Source organism: Neocloeon triangulifer, unplaced genomic scaffold, assembly GCF_031216515.1.
Source record: "Neocloeon triangulifer isolate White Clay Creek 2 clone unplaced genomic scaffold, ASM3121651v1 ptg000008l, whole genome shotgun sequence".
In the NCBI taxonomy this organism is placed as follows: domain Eukaryota; kingdom Metazoa; phylum Arthropoda; class Insecta; order Ephemeroptera; family Baetidae; genus Neocloeon; species Neocloeon triangulifer.
In genome coordinates this window covers 3,499,714-3,520,558 of record NW_026775550.1, presented here as the reverse complement: position 1 = coordinate 3,520,558, position 20,845 = coordinate 3,499,714, and the positions used below count along the sequence as shown (strand labels likewise).

Genomic DNA, 20,845 nt, shown 5'->3' with positions numbered 1-20,845 from the left:
CTTGAGCCGCAGTAGCCAAAATTCTGCGATCACAGACAATAACTCGACTGGTTGGAATTTATAATTTTTCGTTTTTTCAAATGGATATTTGGCCGCAGAGAATTATTTGTCTTTTGCATGTTTAATTTGAACCTTGTAATTAAAGGAGACGTTTAATGAATGTAAATAATTTCACGTGAAAATAATTGTCTGGCTAAATTAGGAAAAAATAAGCTTGAATTGTGGCATTTTAATAAGAAATAAATCAAGATGAGAAAATTAAGATCAATTGTAGAATTTTGAAGATCAATTTAAAGTAACAAATGTGGAAATTAAAGTTGATTATTGTAATTGAAAACAGGGGAAATTTAGCCACAGAAATCGCCGCGCGGGCCTGTTGCTTGTGGGCCAGCAAAGAACACGGCCGCGACACACACACGTGTGTGCCCGTGTGTCTCTTTCTCTCGTTCGCCTGATCAAATGCAGCGGCTGCCGCGCTCACGCTCTTCTTGTAATTATTTAAAAAGGGTGATTGGACTTTTAGAACTAGAAAAATGGAATGAAGATTGCATTAATAATTTAATAATTAGGTGTTTATATCAGATTGTTCTTTTTTTTACGATAGTGTGGGTTCACGCGGTGGCCTATCTCTTTTTGATGTCGGGCGTTTTAGCAGACCTCTGCTAGTTGTGATACCCTTTCTGCTCATTTTTTTTTTTTTTTTGAAATCAATTATTTTTTCATGTATGACTTGAGTAGAATAAACAACAATAAGATGCGGAAAATTCGGAAAATCTCACAAGCAAACCAATGTTTTTCATGAAATAAAACGTTTCTTCATTTCAAGTTTTTTTTTTAAATGAAGTATATTTATTTGAAAGAAGTTACAAGTCCAGCCAACTCCAAACGGAGTTATCGGCCGGTGATTTCTATCAATTTAGATTTGAGCCTCCAAGTGAAATTAGGAATCAATCAATTTTGTTCCAAGTCTTAAAGTTAATTACAAAGAGAGGAATTAATTAAAAAATGCGAATATAAGATCTGCACTGGAGTCACCTGGTGTTCGTTATAATGCACCTGACGTATTAGATTTTTGCATCTAAATAATTCAGAGGAAAATAACTCAAATCAAAGACGAAGCCCGTTTTTTTTTCAATTCAATGATCGTCTCTTCATGTGCCAATTTCTTTTGTTGAGTATTCATTTCATTGTTATTTTTCTGTCGACAGCAGCCAGCAAATTTCCCATCAATTATTCGCCCGAAAATTGCTGTGCTTCCAGTCAAAGGGTCGCCGGATTTAGTCCGAAAGGAATTAGTCCGAAAGGAATTAGTTCGAAAGTGCCTTTTTGGACTTTATCCGAAAATTTGGAAATAGTCCGAAAAAATCGGAATTAATCCGAAAACCGGCTATGAAAATAATATACCGTTTTTTTTTTATCAATCAACTGTATTAGGAGTTGAACATAAACAAGTTTGAGATAAACGGAAATGGCACTTCTTATACCTGGCAAAAAGTTTGGAAAAACTGTGTGGTTTTGTGATGCGGCAACAAGTTACAGCAGACAAAACTTACCGGACAAAGCGACACAAGCGCACGTCACGTGACACATTTTTCTCAGCATATATTGGGACACAAGTTACACGTGGAAATTTTCAATTTTCAGTAAGTCATTCCTAAGGTAATTGGCATTTTTAAGGCATTGTTATAAAATAATTATAATTTTTAATTATCCAACTAAAACTTTGCCAACATCAAGCTCAATGCCATAATTTAAAAAGAATCTTATATATTACCATTTTTATTTTTATGCCACAAATTTATCAGATGGAACAGAATTTATACTTTTCTAATCACATTAATAAAAGAACATATGAAAATATCAAAAATTTATTTAATTCCCCAGTGACGGATAACTCGGATGAAGTCCGAAAAGGCATTTTCGGCCTATTTCCTTTCCGATGAATTCCGATTTTTTTCGGCCTATTTCCTTTCGGATAAATTCCGATTTTTTTCGGACTATTTCCAAATTTTCGGATGAAGTCCGAAAAGGCATTTTCGGACAAATTCCTTTCGGATGAAAGGCGGTCCACCCAGTCAAAGTTTGGAAAACTGCATTTTAACGGATTGAAATGAAAAAGTAGGCAACCGTGTGGACGCCAGAGACACGCAGGTTGCGTCGCAACGAGACCAAAGCGAAATGCGACTCGCACATGTCGGTTTTATGAGAGAACAGAAAGAACGCTGTCGACGAACTTTGCGATTCAAGCGATTTCTTTAAAGAATTTTGGTTTTTTGTTTCTACTTTCATATCTTTCGTGCAATAAAGTACAGAATAAAGTACAAGATTCAAGGACAAATTAGCTGCCATTTTTGAACCGGTGAAGATATTACGAGTTTTCTTGACGGCAGAATGAAGTTTGTTGGGGTCTAATTCTGCTAGAATGGTTCAATTTCCATTTCTTTTTATTTAAGCCGTTGGCTGCCGCGAATCGTGACCTTGATTATCATGTTAATTGTATTCTGCGACTCATCATTTTCTTTGGAAAGGGAAATTTGAATTTATTAAATTGTCGTGTGTTAATTTTTGCTATGATCGAGTGTTCCACACTGATTTTAGCGAAACAAATCATGCATGTTTTAATTTTTCACAAAATTATCAAATTTAACAGGGTTTTGATAAATTTGCCAAAAGGAAGACACAAATTTTTGTTCTCGCTCTCGGTCTTGAAGACATCAACTACTTATTTTATTTTCAAGAGAATTCTTAAATAAATTTAAATATCCGTGCATGAAAAAGGGGAAATTTACTTCTTTTTTATTGTGAATTTGGAAATGTAGCATAAATTGTTGTATTTTAATAAATTAACCGTTATTTTCATCGTTTTCAATTTTGGTATAATTTTGAAAGTCACAATTGTCTCTGTGTAAAATTCTCATTGTTTATTTAAGAACTCTAGTGAGCAGTATTGTTGGCACAAGTTTTTTTACTGCAACAATGCAAAATTTGGCAAACGGTAAAGACAAGGGTTCACTAGAGTGCAACAAGAAGCCACGACATTCCCATTGTTGATTTGAAATCGAAGCCATGACCAGATCGATCAAGTCGCAAGCTCCGAAACTCAGAAGGATGACCGGGTACAATTTGTACATCAAGATTATGCGGCGAAAGATTTTTGGTTTGAGCCCTCAGGAGCACTTCAGAATCATCAGCAGGTCCTGGAGAGCGCTGACACCGCAAGAGAAAGAGAATTACAACAATTCGGCGGCGAAGTACATAAAAAGGGTGAGTTGAAGCTTTATCGAAAATCGGTTTTATCAAGTTGCGACAGGAAATTTAGCATCAAAAATTAATATTTTAGCGAACGTTTAAAGTAAATTGTCAAAATGATTAGATTAGATTAGATGGGTACAAAAATGCCCTAAAGATGGTCGCCAGATTTACTTAATTAGTAAATCTAAAGACTTATTTCGGTTCAAATAATTTCAAGTGTAATATCTCAAAAACAATCGACAAATATCTTTTTTTATTTATGATATATTCAAGCTTAAAAAACTCTTTTAAAAAGTCGGGACAGTGGTGGCCCATGACCAACAATAAAAAAAAATCATGAATTTTTCGGAGAAAATTCTTATTATTGCATCAACTACAGTTTAGCAATAATGCAATGAGAACTTAAATAACTACTTTGGCAACGAAAGAACGCAGGTTCCTATAATGATAATCAATTCAGTTATGAATTTCACGCCTAACATGTTGGTTGAATACTTTGATAATTTTTCTGCTTGCTTTTTTTATTAAGAACATTTGAGTCTTGAGCTTATGGAGTGTCACCGGGAATCGCGAGTTGCCCCCCGATCGAGATGCACCCATTTGCAAGACAGTCAGAGCGTGTTTGCCTCGCCACCGAGGACTCGCAATTGCAACGCTGTGCATTCGCCACATACCAATATGCCCGGCTGGAAAGGTTGAAACCAGCCGGCAGCGAGTCGACGCAGATTGCTCTGCATCTCCCGGATTCCACTGGCGAGTGTCCGGCTCACACACAACTTTTTGCTATCGCAATGCAAACAAATTTCAAGGCTCGAACACACGCCAGCCGAGCTCAGAATGCAAGCACACTAACCACTCTGCCACTGGCGCCGGTTCTATGTTCTAAAAAAAATCTATGCTGTCGCTGTTAGAACATTTATTTCTATTGTGGAAAAGCGATTTTTCAGTGTTTTTTAATATCCGTTAAAATTTTACTCAAAATTTTCCCCGACTACTTTTTTTGAACAAATAAACTTCAAAACCTATTCCATATTATTTGAAAATGTAGCCTGAATTATACCATACTTTGGTAATTTGAGGTTGATTTTCTTTGACACTTCAGAATGGCCCACCTCCTGGCGTGAAAGCTGTGTGCCGAACGAGCGGCCTCAATTTGTTTGTGCAAGAGAGCTTTGAGAAGGCAAAGGTAGCTGGGGTCACCCCTCAAGCGACCTTCTCAAAGCTCATCAAGAAGTGGAAGAGGCTGGAGAAGAAGAAGAAGGAAAGCTACAAGGGACGAGCCAAAGAAATCCGCCGGCGCTTTAGAGATGAAAACTAAGTTGTATACCATAGCATGTTGACATATTATTAACCGTTTATATTTCTTTTTGCCTTTATTGCTAATTCTTTTCTTATTTAATGTGGCCGCCTGACCCTTGGGTTCGTCGCCTTCCTGGAAGACGGTCGCTCCAACTTCAAGACTCTTGGACAAAAACGGCCCTTTTCAGGGCCAAAAACCGGCCCTTTTCAGGGCCACCCAAAATTGATCAAGTTTGATCGCGAGCAATGTTGAAAAAAAAATTTAAGTTTGGGACCAGTTTACGGCTGCAAAATTTTTAAGCATTTTAAAGTAAGAAATAAAAGCAGCAACTTTCAGGGCCACCAACGTGGGAATTTAAAATTAAGTAAAAGAGAAAATTCTTCGTTAAGGGCTCACGAGAGGTTATATTAACTGATAAATGAAAAAAGTTGTTCACCTTTGATTACTTAAGAAAGAAAAAAGGAAAGTTAAAGTTAAGACTTTTTTATATTTAATTAATAGATAATTAGAAAAGTAGCGTTTCATTATATATTATATTTTTTTTTACGTTTTTATTCGAGAGACCTCTGTAAAAATTATGGTTACAATGCAATGTAAAACACTCTTTGCTTTTTAAGGCTTACGAGAGGAAATATTATTCGCCCTTTTTCACGGCAACGCACGTGAGGAATTCATTAAGGCTTTCACTCTTTTGGGCATTTTCCATGAATAAAATTAATAGAGGGAATTTGGCTGGAGGCGCAGCGAGGTCGATGACGGACGTGGGGAAGGCCCCGCGCGCAGCGCGAGGGCAATAGGGCGGCTCATTTACTTTGACACCGTCATTAATCAATTGCCTGAGGTTGAAGGTTTCACACTTTTGTCAGCTTAACCAAAAGAAGCGACAACTCGGCAGGTCCTATCAAGGGTCCGATAGGCCCCTCAGCATTAAAGGACGAGCGGTTCTTTCTCAATCTGCCCAACTTGCAGTGGCAGTAGAAAATGCACAAGGGCCAGAAATTGCCCTTTCAATATTGTTTCTCTCTGCAGGCAACGATTCCGACAACTGAGAAGGTGGTTGACTGTGAGAGGGAAGTGGGCCATGCCTTAAAAAGGCAGTAACTTTTGTGATAAATCATATCAAATTTTCAGAGACTCGATCCACGATAATAAAAAAAACAGAAGATATATATTTAAAAATAAAATTGTGAATTGTGGAATTAAAATGCCACTTTGCCACTTTCAATTTTACATGATCTGACTGATTGTGAATAAATTAATTGGTGATTATTTTTTAAATCAAATTTAACAAATGTGGACGAACTTCAAAATTATAGAGTTTCAAAGTCTTGCAATGAGGTCAAAGTTTAACGTTATATAGCTTCTATTGAAAGGTTTATAAAGTTTGTCGCCGAGAGGAATATTTTCATTAAAACCCTGCGAATTTTGGATTCGGTGAAGTTTGATATAAGAAAATTTGCAAAATTTATTTCTGGGCCGATTGCATTCATCATGAATCAAATATCACAAGGAAATCGAAACTTGTAGCAAACAAAATTGCATTCCGCCTGGCCACGGCTTCTTGCCCACATCACTTGGTTAATGGACAACATTTCATAAAATAATATCATTGCCCCTTTCCCATGCTATTCCGATTTAGATGGTGAGCAACGAGTAAAAATAAAATAAAAATACTGGCCGCAGTGTTAGCCAACTCAGGTGAGCATCTCGAGAGGTAAGATCTTGCTCGTATAACTTTGATTGGTCTGTTCCATTGACTAAATGTAAGCATAAATGCACTTGAAAATAATTATACGCACATAACTATATTCGACTGTTTTCTTCATAAAATTTTACAAAAAAAGAATAATTATTTTAATGATCTATTTCTTCAACGGTTTTTGGAACAATTGGAAATTCGGCCAAAATTAATCGTTTTCGACGCTTGAGTACATTGTCAGTGAGTGTAATCCACGTTAATTTGTCATGATTCACAAAAAAATTTAAATATAAAATGATAATTTGCGGCGCCATAGAATTTAAATTTCCAATTCCAAAATTACTTAGAGTACATATCAAGGCAAATAAATAATAAGAAAAAACTTACGTTTTGCCGCAATTATACTCAAAGCCGAGGAGTGTGAGCTCGTATTTGGCTTTCAGACTTTCCAGAGGCACTCAATCGTGACGGTGTAGGTCGTCCATACAAAAGACACCTGCAAAAGAATCATTTCAGCTTTGAGTATTACCGTATTACAAAAATATCTGAAAATGGAAAATGGAAATCGGTGAAGTTTTATATAAGAAAATATGCAAAATTTATTTCTGGGCAGATTGCATTCGTCATGAATCAAATATCACAAGAAAATTGAAAGTTGCAGCAAACAAAATTGCATTCCGCTTCTTGCCCGCATCACTTGGTTAATGGACAACATTTCTTAAAATAATATCATTATTGTTTCATTAGTTGGAAGGCTAGGCGCGTTTAAAAGCCTGCACGAGGCACGTAAGCCGCCTGCCCGCTTAGAAACAAACGCCGCACTAGCCCGGCCGTTTCGCCCACCTTTCTTATATTTCAGAGTTCCCGAATCATACGGCTGCAGCCGCAGCGGCCGTCGAGTAATTCGACCGCGAATTATTAATTAATTCAGAATAAAGTTCATCTTTTTCGCCAACCCTTAAAACCCTAGACACACCCCAGATCCAGCGTTTCATTGTCCCAAGGCCAATCATTTTAAGGGCCAGACAACTTTTGAAAATTTAAGATTTAATTCGCGGCGTTCAGTGGGTTAGCCGTAACGAAAATAAAACGGTTTTTAGAAATTGTTCTTCATTTAATAAAATTAACTTGCTATTTTTTTATTGCATGGTGTGCAAAATAATATTATTCTTTTTTTCCAGAAAATACTGATATGAAATATGAGTAAACCACACTTGTGCAGAGCAGTGCATTTTCGTCAAATAACCAGGTTTTTTCTGATCCCCATCGGAATTTAATTCAAATTAAATTTGTCAATAAAATGTAAAGTTTATTTCAATTTAGGTAATTTATAGTACCTGTGGTATCGAATTCAGCAAGTTTTATTTTTGTAATTTGTAAAAATCTAAAATTATTATTATTATTGTGAGAAAGCTTTATGACTGCTCTGCCCAGCATCGTATGGCAAAAAAAAAATGTAGATTTTTTTTCTCTTCGGAGTAAAATTGATTTCAGAAAAGAAACGGGCAGAAAGTTCAAGAGAAATGAAAAAGCTGACCGCGACTTATTGTTGTGAGGAGATCAGGGTGCGAGCAGCAGTGGTGGCCGAGAGCCGCGAGATGCGTAAACAATTATGAGTAAAAATAGAGCTGACAAATTTCTGAATGCGCAGCCAGTATTTCTAAAGAAAAATGATAATTTTATGCATGAGTGAGCAGCCAAACACAAAAGGTCCCTCTTGAGCCGCAGTAGCCAAAATTCTGCGATCACAGACAATAACTCGACTGGTTGGAATTTATAATTTTTCGTTTTTTCAAATGGATATTTGGCCGCAGAGAATTATTTGTCTTTTGCATGTTTAATTTGAACCTTGTAATTAAAGGAGACGTTTAATGAATGTAAATAATTTCACGTGAAAATAATTGTCTGGCTAAATTAGGAAAAAATAAGCTTGAATTGTGGCATTTTAATAAGAAATAAATCAAGATGAGAAAATTAAGATCAATTGTAGAATTTTGAAGATCAATTTAAAGTAACAAATGTGGAAATTAAAGTTGATTATTGTAATTGAAAACAGGGGAAATTTAGCCACAGAAATCGCCGCGCGGGCCTGTTGCTTGTGGGCCAGCAAAGAACACGGCCGCGACACACACACGTGTGTGCCCGTGTGTCTCTTTCTCTCGTTCGCCTGATCAAATGCAGCGGCTGCCGCGCTCACGCTCTTCTTGTAATTATTTAAAAAGGGTGATTGGACTTTTAGAACTAGAAAAATGGAATGAAGATTGCATTAATAATTTAATAATTAGGTGTTTATATCAGATTGTTCTTTTTTTTACGATAGTGTGGGTTCACGCGGTGGCCTATCTCTTTTTGATGTCGGGCGTTTTAGCAGACCTCTGCTAGTTGTGATACCCTTTCTGCTCATTTTTTTTTTTTTTTTGAAATCAATTATTTTTTCATGTATGACTTGAGTAGAATAAACAACAATAAGATGCGGAAAATTCGGAAAATCTCACAAGCAAACCAATGTTTTTCATGAAATAAAACGTTTCTTCATTTCAAGTTTTTTTTTTAAATGAAGTATATTTATTTGAAAGAAGTTACAAGTCCAGCCAACTCCAAACGGAGTTATCGGCCGGTGATTTCTATCAATTTAGATTTGAGCCTCCAAGTGAAATTAGGAATCAATCAATTTTGTTCCAAGTCTTAAAGTTAATTACAAAGAGAGGAATTAATTAAAAAATGCGAATATAAGATCTGCACTGGAGTCACCTGGTGTTCGTTATAATGCACCTGACGTATTAGATTTTTGCATCTAAATAATTCAGAGGAAAATAACTCAAATCAAAGACGAAGCCCGTTTTTTTTTCAATTCAATGATCGTCTCTTCATGTGCCAATTTCTTTTGTTGAGTATTCATTTCATTGTTATTTTTCTGTCGACAGCAGCCAGCAAATTTCCCATCAATTATTCGCCCGAAAATTGCTGTGCTTCCAGTCAAAGGGTCGCCGGATTTAGTCCGAAAGGAATTAGTCCGAAAGGAATTAGTTCGAAAGTGCCTTTTTGGACTTTATCCGAAAATTTGGAAATAGTCCGAAAAAATCGGAATTAATCCGAAAACCGGCTATGAAAATAATATACCGTTTTTTTTTTATCAATCAACTGTATTAGGAGTTGAACATAAACAAGTTTGAGATAAACGGAAATGGCACTTCTTATACCTGGCAAAAAGTTTGGAAAAACTGTGTGGTTTTGTGATGCGGCAACAAGTTACAGCAGACAAAACTTACCGGACAAAGCGACACAAGCGCACGTCACGTGACACATTTTTCTCAGCATATATTGGGACACAAGTTACACGTGGAAATTTTCAATTTTCAGTAAGTCATTCCTAAGGTAATTGGCATTTTTAAGGCATTGTTATAAAATAATTATAATTTTTAATTATCCAACTAAAACTTTGCCAACATCAAGCTCAATGCCATAATTTAAAAAGAATCTTATATATTACCATTTTTATTTTTATGCCACAAATTTATCAGATGGAACAGAATTTATACTTTTCTAATCACATTAATAAAAGAACATATGAAAATATCAAAAATTTATTTAATTCCCCAGTGACGGATAACTCGGATGAAGTCCGAAAAGGCATTTTCGGCCTATTTCCTTTCCGATGAATTCCGATTTTTTTCGGCCTATTTCCTTTCGGATAAATTCCGATTTTTTTCGGACTATTTCCAAATTTTCGGATGAAGTCCGAAAAGGCATTTTCGGACAAATTCCTTTCGGATGAAAGGCGGTCCACCCAGTCAAAGTTTGGAAAACTGCATTTTAACGGATTGAAATGAAAAAGTAGGCAACCGTGTGGACGCCAGAGACACGCAGGTTGCGTCGCAACGAGACCAAAGCGAAATGCGACTCGCACATGTCGGTTTTATGAGAGAACAGAAAGAACGCTGTCGACGAACTTTGCGATTCAAGCGATTTCTTTAAAGAATTTTGGTTTTTTGTTTCTACTTTCATATCTTTCGTGCAATAAAGTACAGAATAAAGTACAAGATTCAAGGACAAATTAGCTGCCATTTTTGAACCGGTGAAGATATTACGAGTTTTCTTGACGGCAGAATGAAGTTTGTTGGGGTCTAATTCTGCTAGAATGGTTCAATTTCCATTTCTTTTTATTTAAGCCGTTGGCTGCCGCGAATCGTGACCTTGATTATCATGTTAATTGTATTCTGCGACTCATCATTTTCTTTGGAAAGGGAAATTTGAATTTATTAAATTGTCGTGTGTTAATTTTTGCTATGATCGAGTGTTCCACACTGATTTTAGCGAAACAAATCATGCATGTTTTAATTTTTCACAAAATTATCAAATTTAACAGGGTTTTGATAAATTTGCCAAAAGGAAGACACAAATTTTTGTTCTCGCTCTCGGTCTTGAAGACATCAACTACTTATTTTATTTTCAAGAGAATTCTTAAATAAATTTAAATATCCGTGCATGAAAAAGGGGAAATTTACTTCTTTTTTATTGTGAATTTGGAAATGTAGCATAAATTGTTGTATTTTAATAAATTAACCGTTATTTTCATCGTTTTCAATTTTGGTATAATTTTGAAAGTCACAATTGTCTCTGTGTAAAATTCTCATTGTTTATTTAAGAACTCTAGTGAGCAGTATTGTTGGCACAAGTTTTTTTACTGCAACAATGCAAAATTTGGCAAACGGTAAAGACAAGGGTTCACTAGAGTGCAACAAGAAGCCACGACATTCCCATTGTTGATTTGAAATCGAAGCCATGACCAGATCGATCAAGTCGCAAGCTCCGAAACTCAGAAGGATGACCGGGTACAATTTGTACATCAAGATTATGCGGCGAAAGATTTTTGGTTTGAGCCCTCAGGAGCACTTCAGAATCATCAGCAGGTCCTGGAGAGCGCTGACACCGCAAGAGAAAGAGAATTACAACAATTCGGCGGCGAAGTACATAAAAAGGGTGAGTTGAAGCTTTATCGAAAATCGGTTTTATCAAGTTGCGACAGGAAATTTAGCATCAAAAATTAATATTTTAGCGAACGTTTAAAGTAAATTGTCAAAATGATTAGATTAGATTAGATGGGTACAAAAATGCCCTAAAGATGGTCGCCAGATTTACTTAATTAGTAAATCTAAAGACTTATTTCGGTTCAAATAATTTCAAGTGTAATATCTCAAAAACAATCGACAAATATCTTTTTTTATTTATGATATATTCAAGCTTAAAAAACTCTTTTAAAAAGTCGGGACAGTGGTGGCCCATGACCAACAATAAAAAAAAAATCATGAATTTTTCGGAGAAAATTCTTATTATTGCATCAACTACAGTTTAGCAATAATGCAATGAGAACTTAAATAACTACTTTGGCAACGAAAGAACGCAGGTTCCTATAATGATAATCAATTCAGTTATGAATTTCACGCCTAACATGTTGGTTGAATACTTTGATAATTTTTCTGCTTGCTTTTTTTATTAAGAACATTTGAGTCTTGAGCTTATGGAGTGTCACCGGGAATCGCGAGTTGCCCCCCGATCGAGATGCACCCATTTGCAAGACAGTCAGAGCGTGTTTGCCTCGCCACTGAGGACTCGCAATTGCAACGCTGTGCATTCGCCACATACCAATATGCCCGGCTGGAAAGGTTGAAACCAGCCGGCAGCGAGTCGACGCAGATTGCTCTGCATCTCCCGGATTCCACTGGCGAGTGTCCGGCTCACACACAACTTTTTGCTATCGCAATGCAAACAAATTTCAAGGCTCGAACACACGCCAGCCGAGCTCAGAATGCAAGCACACTAACCACTCTGCCACTGGCGCCGGTTCTATGTTCTAAAAAAAATCTATGCTATCGCTGTTAGAACATTTATTTCTATTGTGGAAAAGCGATTTTTCAGTGTTTTTTAATATTCGTTAAAATTTTACTCAAAATTTTCCCCGACTACTTTTTTTGAACAAATAAACTTCAAAACCTATTCCATATTATTTGAAAATGTAGCCTGAATTATACCATACTTTGGTAATTTGAGGTTGATTTTCTTTGACACTTCAGAATGGCCCACCTCCTGGCGTGAAAGCTGTGTGCCGAACGAGCGGCCTCAATTTGTTTGTGCAAGAGAGCTTTGAGAAGGCAAAGGTAGCTGGGGTCACCCCTCAAGCGACCTTCTCAAAGCTCATCAAGAAGTGGAAGAGGCTGGAGAAGAAGAAGAAGGAAAGCTACAAGGGACGAGCCAAAGAAATCCGCCGGCGCTTTAGAGATGAAAACTAAGTTGTATACCATAGCATGTTGACATATTATTAACCGTTTATATTTCTTTTTGCCTTTATTGCTAATTCTTTTCTTATTTAATGTGGCCGCCTGACCCTTGGGTTCGTCGCCTTCCTGGAAGACGGTCGCTCCAACTTCAAGACTCTTGGACAAAAACGGCCCTTTTCAGGGCCAAAAACCGGCCCTTTTCAGGGCCAAAAACCGGCCCTTTTCAGGGCCACCCAAAATTGATCAAGTTTGATCGCGAGCAATGTTGAAAAAAAAATTTAAGTTTGGGACCAGTTTACGGCTGCAAAATTTTTAAGCATTTTAAAGTAAGAAATAAAAGCAGCAACTTTCAGGGCCACCAACGTGGGAATTTAAAATTAAGTAAAAGAGAAAATTCTTCGTTAAGGGCTCACGAGAGGTTATATTAACTGATAAATGAAAAAAGTTGTTCACCTTTGATTACTTAAGAAAGAAAAAAGGAAAGTTAAAGTTAAGACTTTTTTATATTTAATTAATAGATAATTAGAAAAGTAGCGTTTCATTATATATTATATTTTTTTTTACGTTTTTATTCGAGAGACCTCTGTAAAAATTATGGTTACAATGCAATGTAAAACACTCTTTGCTTTTTAAGGCTTACGAGAGGAAATATTATTCGCCCTTTTTCACGGCAACGCACGTGAGGAATTCATTAAGGCTTTCACTCTTTTGGGCATTTTCCATGAATAAAATTAAATAGAGGGAATTTGGCTGGAGGCGCAGCGAGGTCGATGACGGACGTGGGGAAGGCCCCGCGCGCAGCGCGAGGGCAATAGGGCGGCTCATTTACTTTGACACCGTCATTAATCAATTGCCTGAGGTTGAAGGTTTCACACTTTTGTCAGCTTAACCAAAAGAAGCGACAACTCGGCAGGTCCTATCAAGGGTCCGATAGGCCCCTCAGCATTAAAGGACGAGCGGTTCTTTCTCAATCTGCCCAACTTGCAGTGGCAGTAGAAAATGCACAAGGGCCAGAAATTGCCCTTTCAATATTGTTTCTCTCTGCAGGCAACGATTCCGACAACTGAGAAGGTGGTTGACTGTGAGAGGGAAGTGGGCCATGCCTTAAAAAGGCAGTAACTTTTGTGATAAATCATATCAAATTTTCAGAGACTCGATCCACGATAATAAAAAAAACAGAAGATATATATTTAAAAATAAAATTGTGAATTGTGGAATTAAAATGCCACTTTGCCACTTTCAATTTTACATGATCTGACTGATTGTGAATAAATTAATTGGTGATTATTTTTTAAATCAAATTTAACAAATGTGGACGAACTTCAAAATTATAGAGTTTCAAAGTCTTGCAATGAGGTCAAAGTTTAACGTTATATAGCTTCTATTGAAAGGTTTATAAAGTTTGTCGCCGAGAGGAATATTTTCATTAAAACCCTGCGAATTTTGGATTCGGTGAAGTTTGATATAAGAAAATTTGCAAAATTTATTTCTGGGCCGATTGCATTCATCATGAATCAAATATCACAAGGAAATCGAAACTTGTAGCAAACAAAATTGCATTCCGCCTGGCCACGGCTTCTTGCCCACATCACTTGGTTAATGGACAACATTTCATAAAATAATATCATTGCCCCTTTCCCATGCTATTCCGATTTAGATGGTGAGCAACGAGTAAAAATAAAATAAAAATACTGGCCGCAGTGTTAGCCAACTCAGGTGAGCATCTCGAGAGGTAAGATCTTGCTCGTATAACTTTGATTGGTCTGTTCCATTGACTAAATGTAAGCATAAATGCACTTGAAAATAATTATACGCACATAACTATATTCGACTGTTTTCTTCATAAAATTTTACAAAAAAAGAATAATTATTTTAATGATCTATTTCTTCAACGGTTTTTGGAACAATTGGAAATTCGGCCAAAATTAATCGTTTTCGACGCTTGAGTACATTGTCAGTGAGTGTAATCCACGTTAATTTGTCATGATTCACAAAAAAATTTAAATATAAAATGATAATTTGCGGCGCCATAGAATTTAAATTTCCAATTCCAAAATTACTTAGAGTACATATCAAGGCAAATAAATAATAAGAAAAAACTTACGTTTTGCCGCAATTATACTCAAAGCCGAGGAGTGTGAGCTCGTATTTGGCTTTCAGACTTTCCAGAGGCACTCAATCGTGACGGTGTAGGTCGTCCATACAAAAGACACCTGCAAAAGAATCATTTCAGCTTTGAGTATTACCGTATTACAAAAATATCTGTTTACTTTCAATTCTAGAACAAACTTGCAAATAATTGGTCAAATATTTTTAATTTGAGAACTACTCTTGTTATCCGTTATTTGGTTTTGCATGCAGACTGTTATTTTACTTAGTGCTGAGGATGCTGAAATCGGAAAAATGAGCAGAAAGGGTATCACGACTAGCAGAGGTCTGCTAAAACGCCTGACATCAAAAGAGACGCGGCCGCTGCGGCGAACCCACACTAAGACCAATGAATTAAAAAAAAATTTAAAATACTATATAAAACCTTGAAAGTAAAAATTACACAATTTAATATTTGCAAACGTTTTTAAATTGTTTAAAAATCTTTTTATAGCACAAAAAAAATTAAAATTTCAAAACAGTTTCATAATATTAGCTCCAGTGATGCTCTCATTAAATTAAATTATAATTACAAAAACTTTAATTACATTGGGTCTTATGGGAAAATGGGGTGATATGGTGAGAAGTCGCCCGAGACCGTCCGAGGTTGATGGACACATTCAAGGCCAATCGAGACCGAGGGGCAACCGTTACCCTTAAATATGTAGCCATTATGTCAAAATATGAGGTCGTCGGTTTGAGACCGTCGGAGGTCGTACTTGAGGTCGTTCGCGACCATGCATGGTCTCGTTTTTAGAAAAGTATTTCCTTGCGATTCTGGGATTTATTAAATTTATTATGAATATATTATGATATTCTCAGACCTCAGGCTCGTTCAAAGGATTTTGAAACGCGATACAGCGGTCACATAACCGACCCCTGCCTAATAACATTTTAACCACGGATTTCTTGTTATAATAAAAAAGCGTTGTGCACATTTTGAGTCAAAATGATGACAATACCAGACCAAACAAACCGGCAATCGAGTTCATTTAAATTATATTGACTACATAGTGGTCTCGCGGTGCCCTTTTTCCTTTTTTGGCTGAATTCATTTTAAGGCGTTATGGTCCGCCATGTTGATTTAATTGAAATTTAGATGAATTTTTAACATAAATCTAAAATAAATGGAGAAGACGTAAAATCACAAGAAAGTAATACCTCTGAGATATAGCTGCTATGAATGAGTTCGACTTTCCGCGATCAAACTTCCGCAAACTTCACCAAAGTGTCTGGATTTTGTTCTGGCTGCTCAAATGTCTTGGAGTCTCGGTGGTGCGGCCACATCGAAGGCCATCCAACGTTCTTGATCGGTCGAACGGCTCTGAACAGAGAGTTTCGCGAACTGATTAGAAAACGCACTTCGGGGGGTACTTCACAGAGTTCACAGTTTTATGTCTGCAAAAGTGCAGTGTCCGAAAATTGCATCCACTAGTCACGTCACAATTTTTGCGAATCACCCCGACACACGTTCTTCGCTGCCTTGTTTGTTGTGACTGACTGGACACTGGACTTTGGCCGCCAGTGGCGCCAGTGATCCAAGATCCAATCAGAAGAGGCAAATGGGCAAATCGCTTCCCAACCGCATTTGATTGGCGCTTACCGAGGAATTATTTGAATTGTTCGCGCGAAAACTCAGCAGTGTTGAGCAAAATAATTCCAATATTCCAAGACTTCCAAGAGGCCGAAATGAAATATTATATTAGTATGCCGTGATACTGTCGCTGTCTGATATTATTTCATTGCTATACTCAAAATAATTATGTAGATTAATCTACATAATTACATCATATCAAATATGAAAGATCCAAAAAACAGAAATAATAATTGCAATAATTGATCATATTTATTGAAACATTTTGCAACCTGCAAAATTCCCAAAATTCAAAGTATAAAATTAAATATATTTTCTTCTTGTTAATATTAAATTTGTTTAATTTATCAAATCGGTAAATTCGTCTTGCATTTATTGGTCGTTTTTAGTTTTTCACTACTCTTTTTATTTTCTTGACGTCTTGGGCTTTTTATAACAAATATAATATTTTGAAATTTTTATTACAGAGCACTTACTCTACTATGGTTCCACTCAATCCACCCCTGCAATTAGATTGAAATTATAAAACAGCATTATGTTTTGCAAACGCCTAATACCTTTATATGAATCCTCCTTTAATAAAACAGATAATACACACAATTAAAAATCAGATAAATAACTTATGGATAGTGTTGCACGATTTTTGAATTCAAAGAGTGTAACATTTTCGTCATGAATCGTTTGGAATTCACAAGCCGTGGTGGCCAGGTTGAGGGACCCAAGACCCAACCGACCTGCAACTGGCTCAAAAAGTCAAAATATAATTTTTTTCTCAACGATCAAGATTTTTTAGAATTAATTCAAGGTAGCTTATCCAAAAGAAAATCAAGCCGTTTTCAAATTGTAAATTATTCTTTAATGTGCTTTAATGGTACCATAAACTTTCAACATTGACAAGAAGTGCGCTTATTAGAAATCAAGCAATCATTTCAAAATTAACATCCAGCAGTAACATTTTTTGATGGAAAATTATTTTTGGAATCAAAATTAAAGTTCCAGTTCCCATTGGCTATTTTGAAAAGAAAAAATATATAGTAAAATTTAAATCTAAAGGTAATAGACATTCAGCATTAAGTAAGTAGTTTAAAAATAAATTATGAAGTCGTCACAGTAATGAAAGAAATTATAGTGCATTTAATTGGCTACATTTTTCCTAAAAGTTTTTCTTTTAGATATATATATTTTCTACATTGATAATGAAATGAAAAAAATACCAAAATATGATTTTATCCATAAGAAAATAAAATTTTAAGATTATTTCCCAAGATGTCCCTTGACAGTGTGCAGAATTACGGTGGACCACAGCCCTCGGCCGCCATCGAATGAACGACTTGCACTGCCGTTCATACTTTTGTTGTTTTTTCCAAAAAAGATGCTAATCTCCCATGATTCCAAAAATAAAAATTTCCATCTAACATCCTGATCAAAAATTAAGAGAAGGGATGAAGCAAAGCCATTCTTTGAGCTACAGCAGTGCAAATATCTTACAGATCTATATACAAAAGTGGTAGGTGAATGAGAGAAGGTCAATTGGCCTTCGTGTGGGGGCAAGGGTTATCGTTGTGGTGCTCAAACTGCTTCAATCAGTCCACTACAGAGCACCGTTAGGATCTCGGATGACGTTGACGAACCACTTGATGCAGCTTTTACTCAACCACTTTAAATTAATTGCACTCTGTCTATGACATTAAGAATGTCTTGTACTCGATCACTCTCAAGTTGGACAGGTAGTGTTCAACATCAAAGTACGGACCGTTGATCACGTTCGGCCTCAGAAAGGGCCGCTGAGGGTTGACGACATCTTCAAAGGTGGGATAAATGCTGATTTCCCGGAAGTCGTTCGGCGGCTGCTCGTACTTCATTTTCTCCACTTGTTCCATCCGCCGGTCATGCCAAGTTGGCTTCTTCGGGGCATTCACCTGCAGAGCTTCTACGTGGCCAACCAAACTCTTGTATTTTTGCAGCAACTCAGGTGCAACCTGGACACAGTCTTGACTACTGCTGATGCCATTCAGACTGACAAAGCAGCATTCGACGGTTTTCTTCAGCCCTGCTGCTGTGATTGGCAACATCTCCACCAAGGTTGTGAAGAACAGCGCAATGTTTTCTGCCACTTGAGTAAAGGTTGCGTGGTCTTTCATCGAACCGTTCAGCAGCATTGTTGGAAAGCAGTTCATGAAGTCAGGGTGGCATGTTTGATTGACCAGCATGGCCTTGTGCTTGTCGTATTCCGACTCGCAGACTTTCCGCAGAACGCAAAGAACAAGTTGAAAGTCGGAAAGATTTAACTCGCCCTTCACAAGTTCATCCCACTGGTCGCTTCTCGCAGCAAGCTGTTTTACCATCTGAAATAGAAAAAATGTAAAAAAAACATGTGTTCATAAATAAAAACAAATAAAAAATTGCAAGAATAACATATAGCTGTGTTGGTTAATTAAGATAATTAAATCCAACGTAATAAATATTACCATGAGCCCACACAACACAAGCACCAAGCAAGTTGCATAATTTACAGTTTTAAATCGATATTTACCTGAAAGCTCTGTAGATCCACCAGTTGCTAGAGAGTTTCAGCAAAGATTTTTCCCTGTTTTCTTGCCTTTGAAAATAGAGTCTCCCAACATGATTGCCATGAGAACCACCTCTTGGAACTGATCTGCTACTTGACATTGATCCACCTAACTAAAAAAAGTATGAATTATGTTATACTAAATTATTACATATAACTAAATTCCTGATATTTTTTTATTTTGTATAATTAGCAACAATATATGTTATTATATTAAACTTATATGTCAAATTGAAATGCTAATTTTAACTATCCATTTTTGGGCAGGAGAAGCACCACAATGAAGTTTTATATAATAAAAACAGATTCAAGTGGCTTGTGCTATTTGCGAATGATGAAGGTGTTCTTAAAATATCAAGTACTATTTTTTTTTTTTAAATATGTAATTTTCATTTTTTTTCTAATTCACGAAAACTGCCCTAAAAATTGGAAAATTGATCCGATTATGGTAAAAATTTATTTCTAGCACCTCCTTGATGTGTCTACTCGAATGATGTATCGCACATACATGCCTTTCCGGAATAGTTTTGTTTTTCTCAAAAGGGGTCGGGAAAATCGGCGATTGCGGAAAAACGGCTGAAGGAAAAGTTTTGAAATTTTAGGGGTGTCTTGCCAAAGAACCAAGCTACATTTTGGCTATTCAGACTTTCTTTTGCGGGTTAAAATCCCTGTGAAAAATAATAAGGCAATTTTTTACTTCACTTTGCCGGAAAATCAGCTAGTGTTGGAAAGTTAATATCCACAAAATAAAGATAGGAAATTTAATCGGCTTTTAGAATCACTTCAAGTTTTGTTACTAGCTCCCATAGAAGTTGAGAAATGGACCAAAATGTGGACCCCTTGTGAAAATGGGCAATTTTCCAGAAAATAACAAGTTTGAAAAAATTACGCTGTTGTTATGTTCAAGATCCACCCCTCCAGCAATTTGCAGATTTTTATCTTCAAGCGATCATTTTTTTGATCACTTTTTGCAAATAATAAATTGGTCAAGAAAAAAATTAGAAGGAAGCAAAATTTTGAGAATCTGGCCACGTCACGGTGTTCAGGGAGGTCGTTTACCCCTAAAAACATGTTTCACACTTCTACCCTCGAACACTCATTTTCCACTACATGGGAGCTCCCATAAAAGGCAACTTGGCACTATTTAGTTTTCCTGTAAAATCTATTGGATTTTCAAATATGCGAAAGTTCTCATTGTGCCCGCCAAAAACTTGTGAAGTTGGGCTTTCAGAATCTGCCGAGAAAATTAAATTTCGTCCAGCCGTTCGTTCGTGGCGGGCGTTTAAAAACCACGGATTACTTATGGGCCACCATGTGTGTTCATCTTTTCTCTATTCATATACTCTTAATTTATTTTTTAATTCATACATTTTTTGTTTCCATCCTCCAGAACTGCCAGCAGACTGGTGAGGGCGACTGGATCCATCTCTCCAAGATGTGGAAGCTATCAGATTGCGAGCAATTAACCAGAGCTCCATCCTGCTGAAATTATTTCTTTCCGCTTGGCCGGTGGCAAAATCTCCTTGGCATGAGTGTCCGCATTTCTAGCTGTGTGTATCTCATGACAAGCCTGTGTGCAATAAGAAAATTAAATTATTGCAATCAAAATACATACCAATTTCAGCTAGCCATTGGTTTTTTCCAAACAGAGCCATTTGATTTCGTGTCCACACTCTCCAACTTGCAATTCCACTACCTCCCGGCACTTTGTCGTGCATCCACAGGAGCACTTGGCTTTGCAAGTGTGTCCACAAGAAAGAAGCTTCTTGCACTGCTCTGCACAATCTTCCTTGGTTGCTTCTCGGCCGCAAGGCACCTTTGCAGAGTGGCCACACTCCGAAATGACCTTTTCCACCAACTGAGTGCAAGGAGAGCATTCGGTGGTGCACTTCTTTAAGCAACGGTGACCACAGACGAGCATTTTGGCACACATGTTGCGACACTCGATTCCCTCAGGGTCGATGTGACATTTTAAGTCAAATTGATGGCCACAGCTCCTCTTTACCTT

At 36.8% G+C, this 20,845-nt stretch overlaps 1 protein-coding gene across 1 annotated transcript; it reads right to left on the bottom strand.

Annotated features, from left to right (window-relative positions):
* Positions 1-17,104: 17,104 nt before the first annotated feature.
* Positions 17,105-20,401, bottom strand: LOC132194603 (NFX1-type zinc finger-containing protein 1-like). The gene is made up of 3 exons (XM_059615985.1): positions 20,206-20,401; positions 18,802-18,950; positions 17,105-18,613 (listed from the first exon to the last, which is right to left on the bottom strand). Exon 3 carries the CDS (start codon positions 18,611-18,613, stop codon positions 17,948-17,950), a length of 666 nt encoding a protein of 221 aa, XP_059471968.1. The 5' UTR covers positions 18,802-18,950; positions 20,206-20,401; the 3' UTR covers positions 17,105-17,947.
* Between the last annotated feature and the right edge of the window lie 444 nt (positions 20,402-20,845).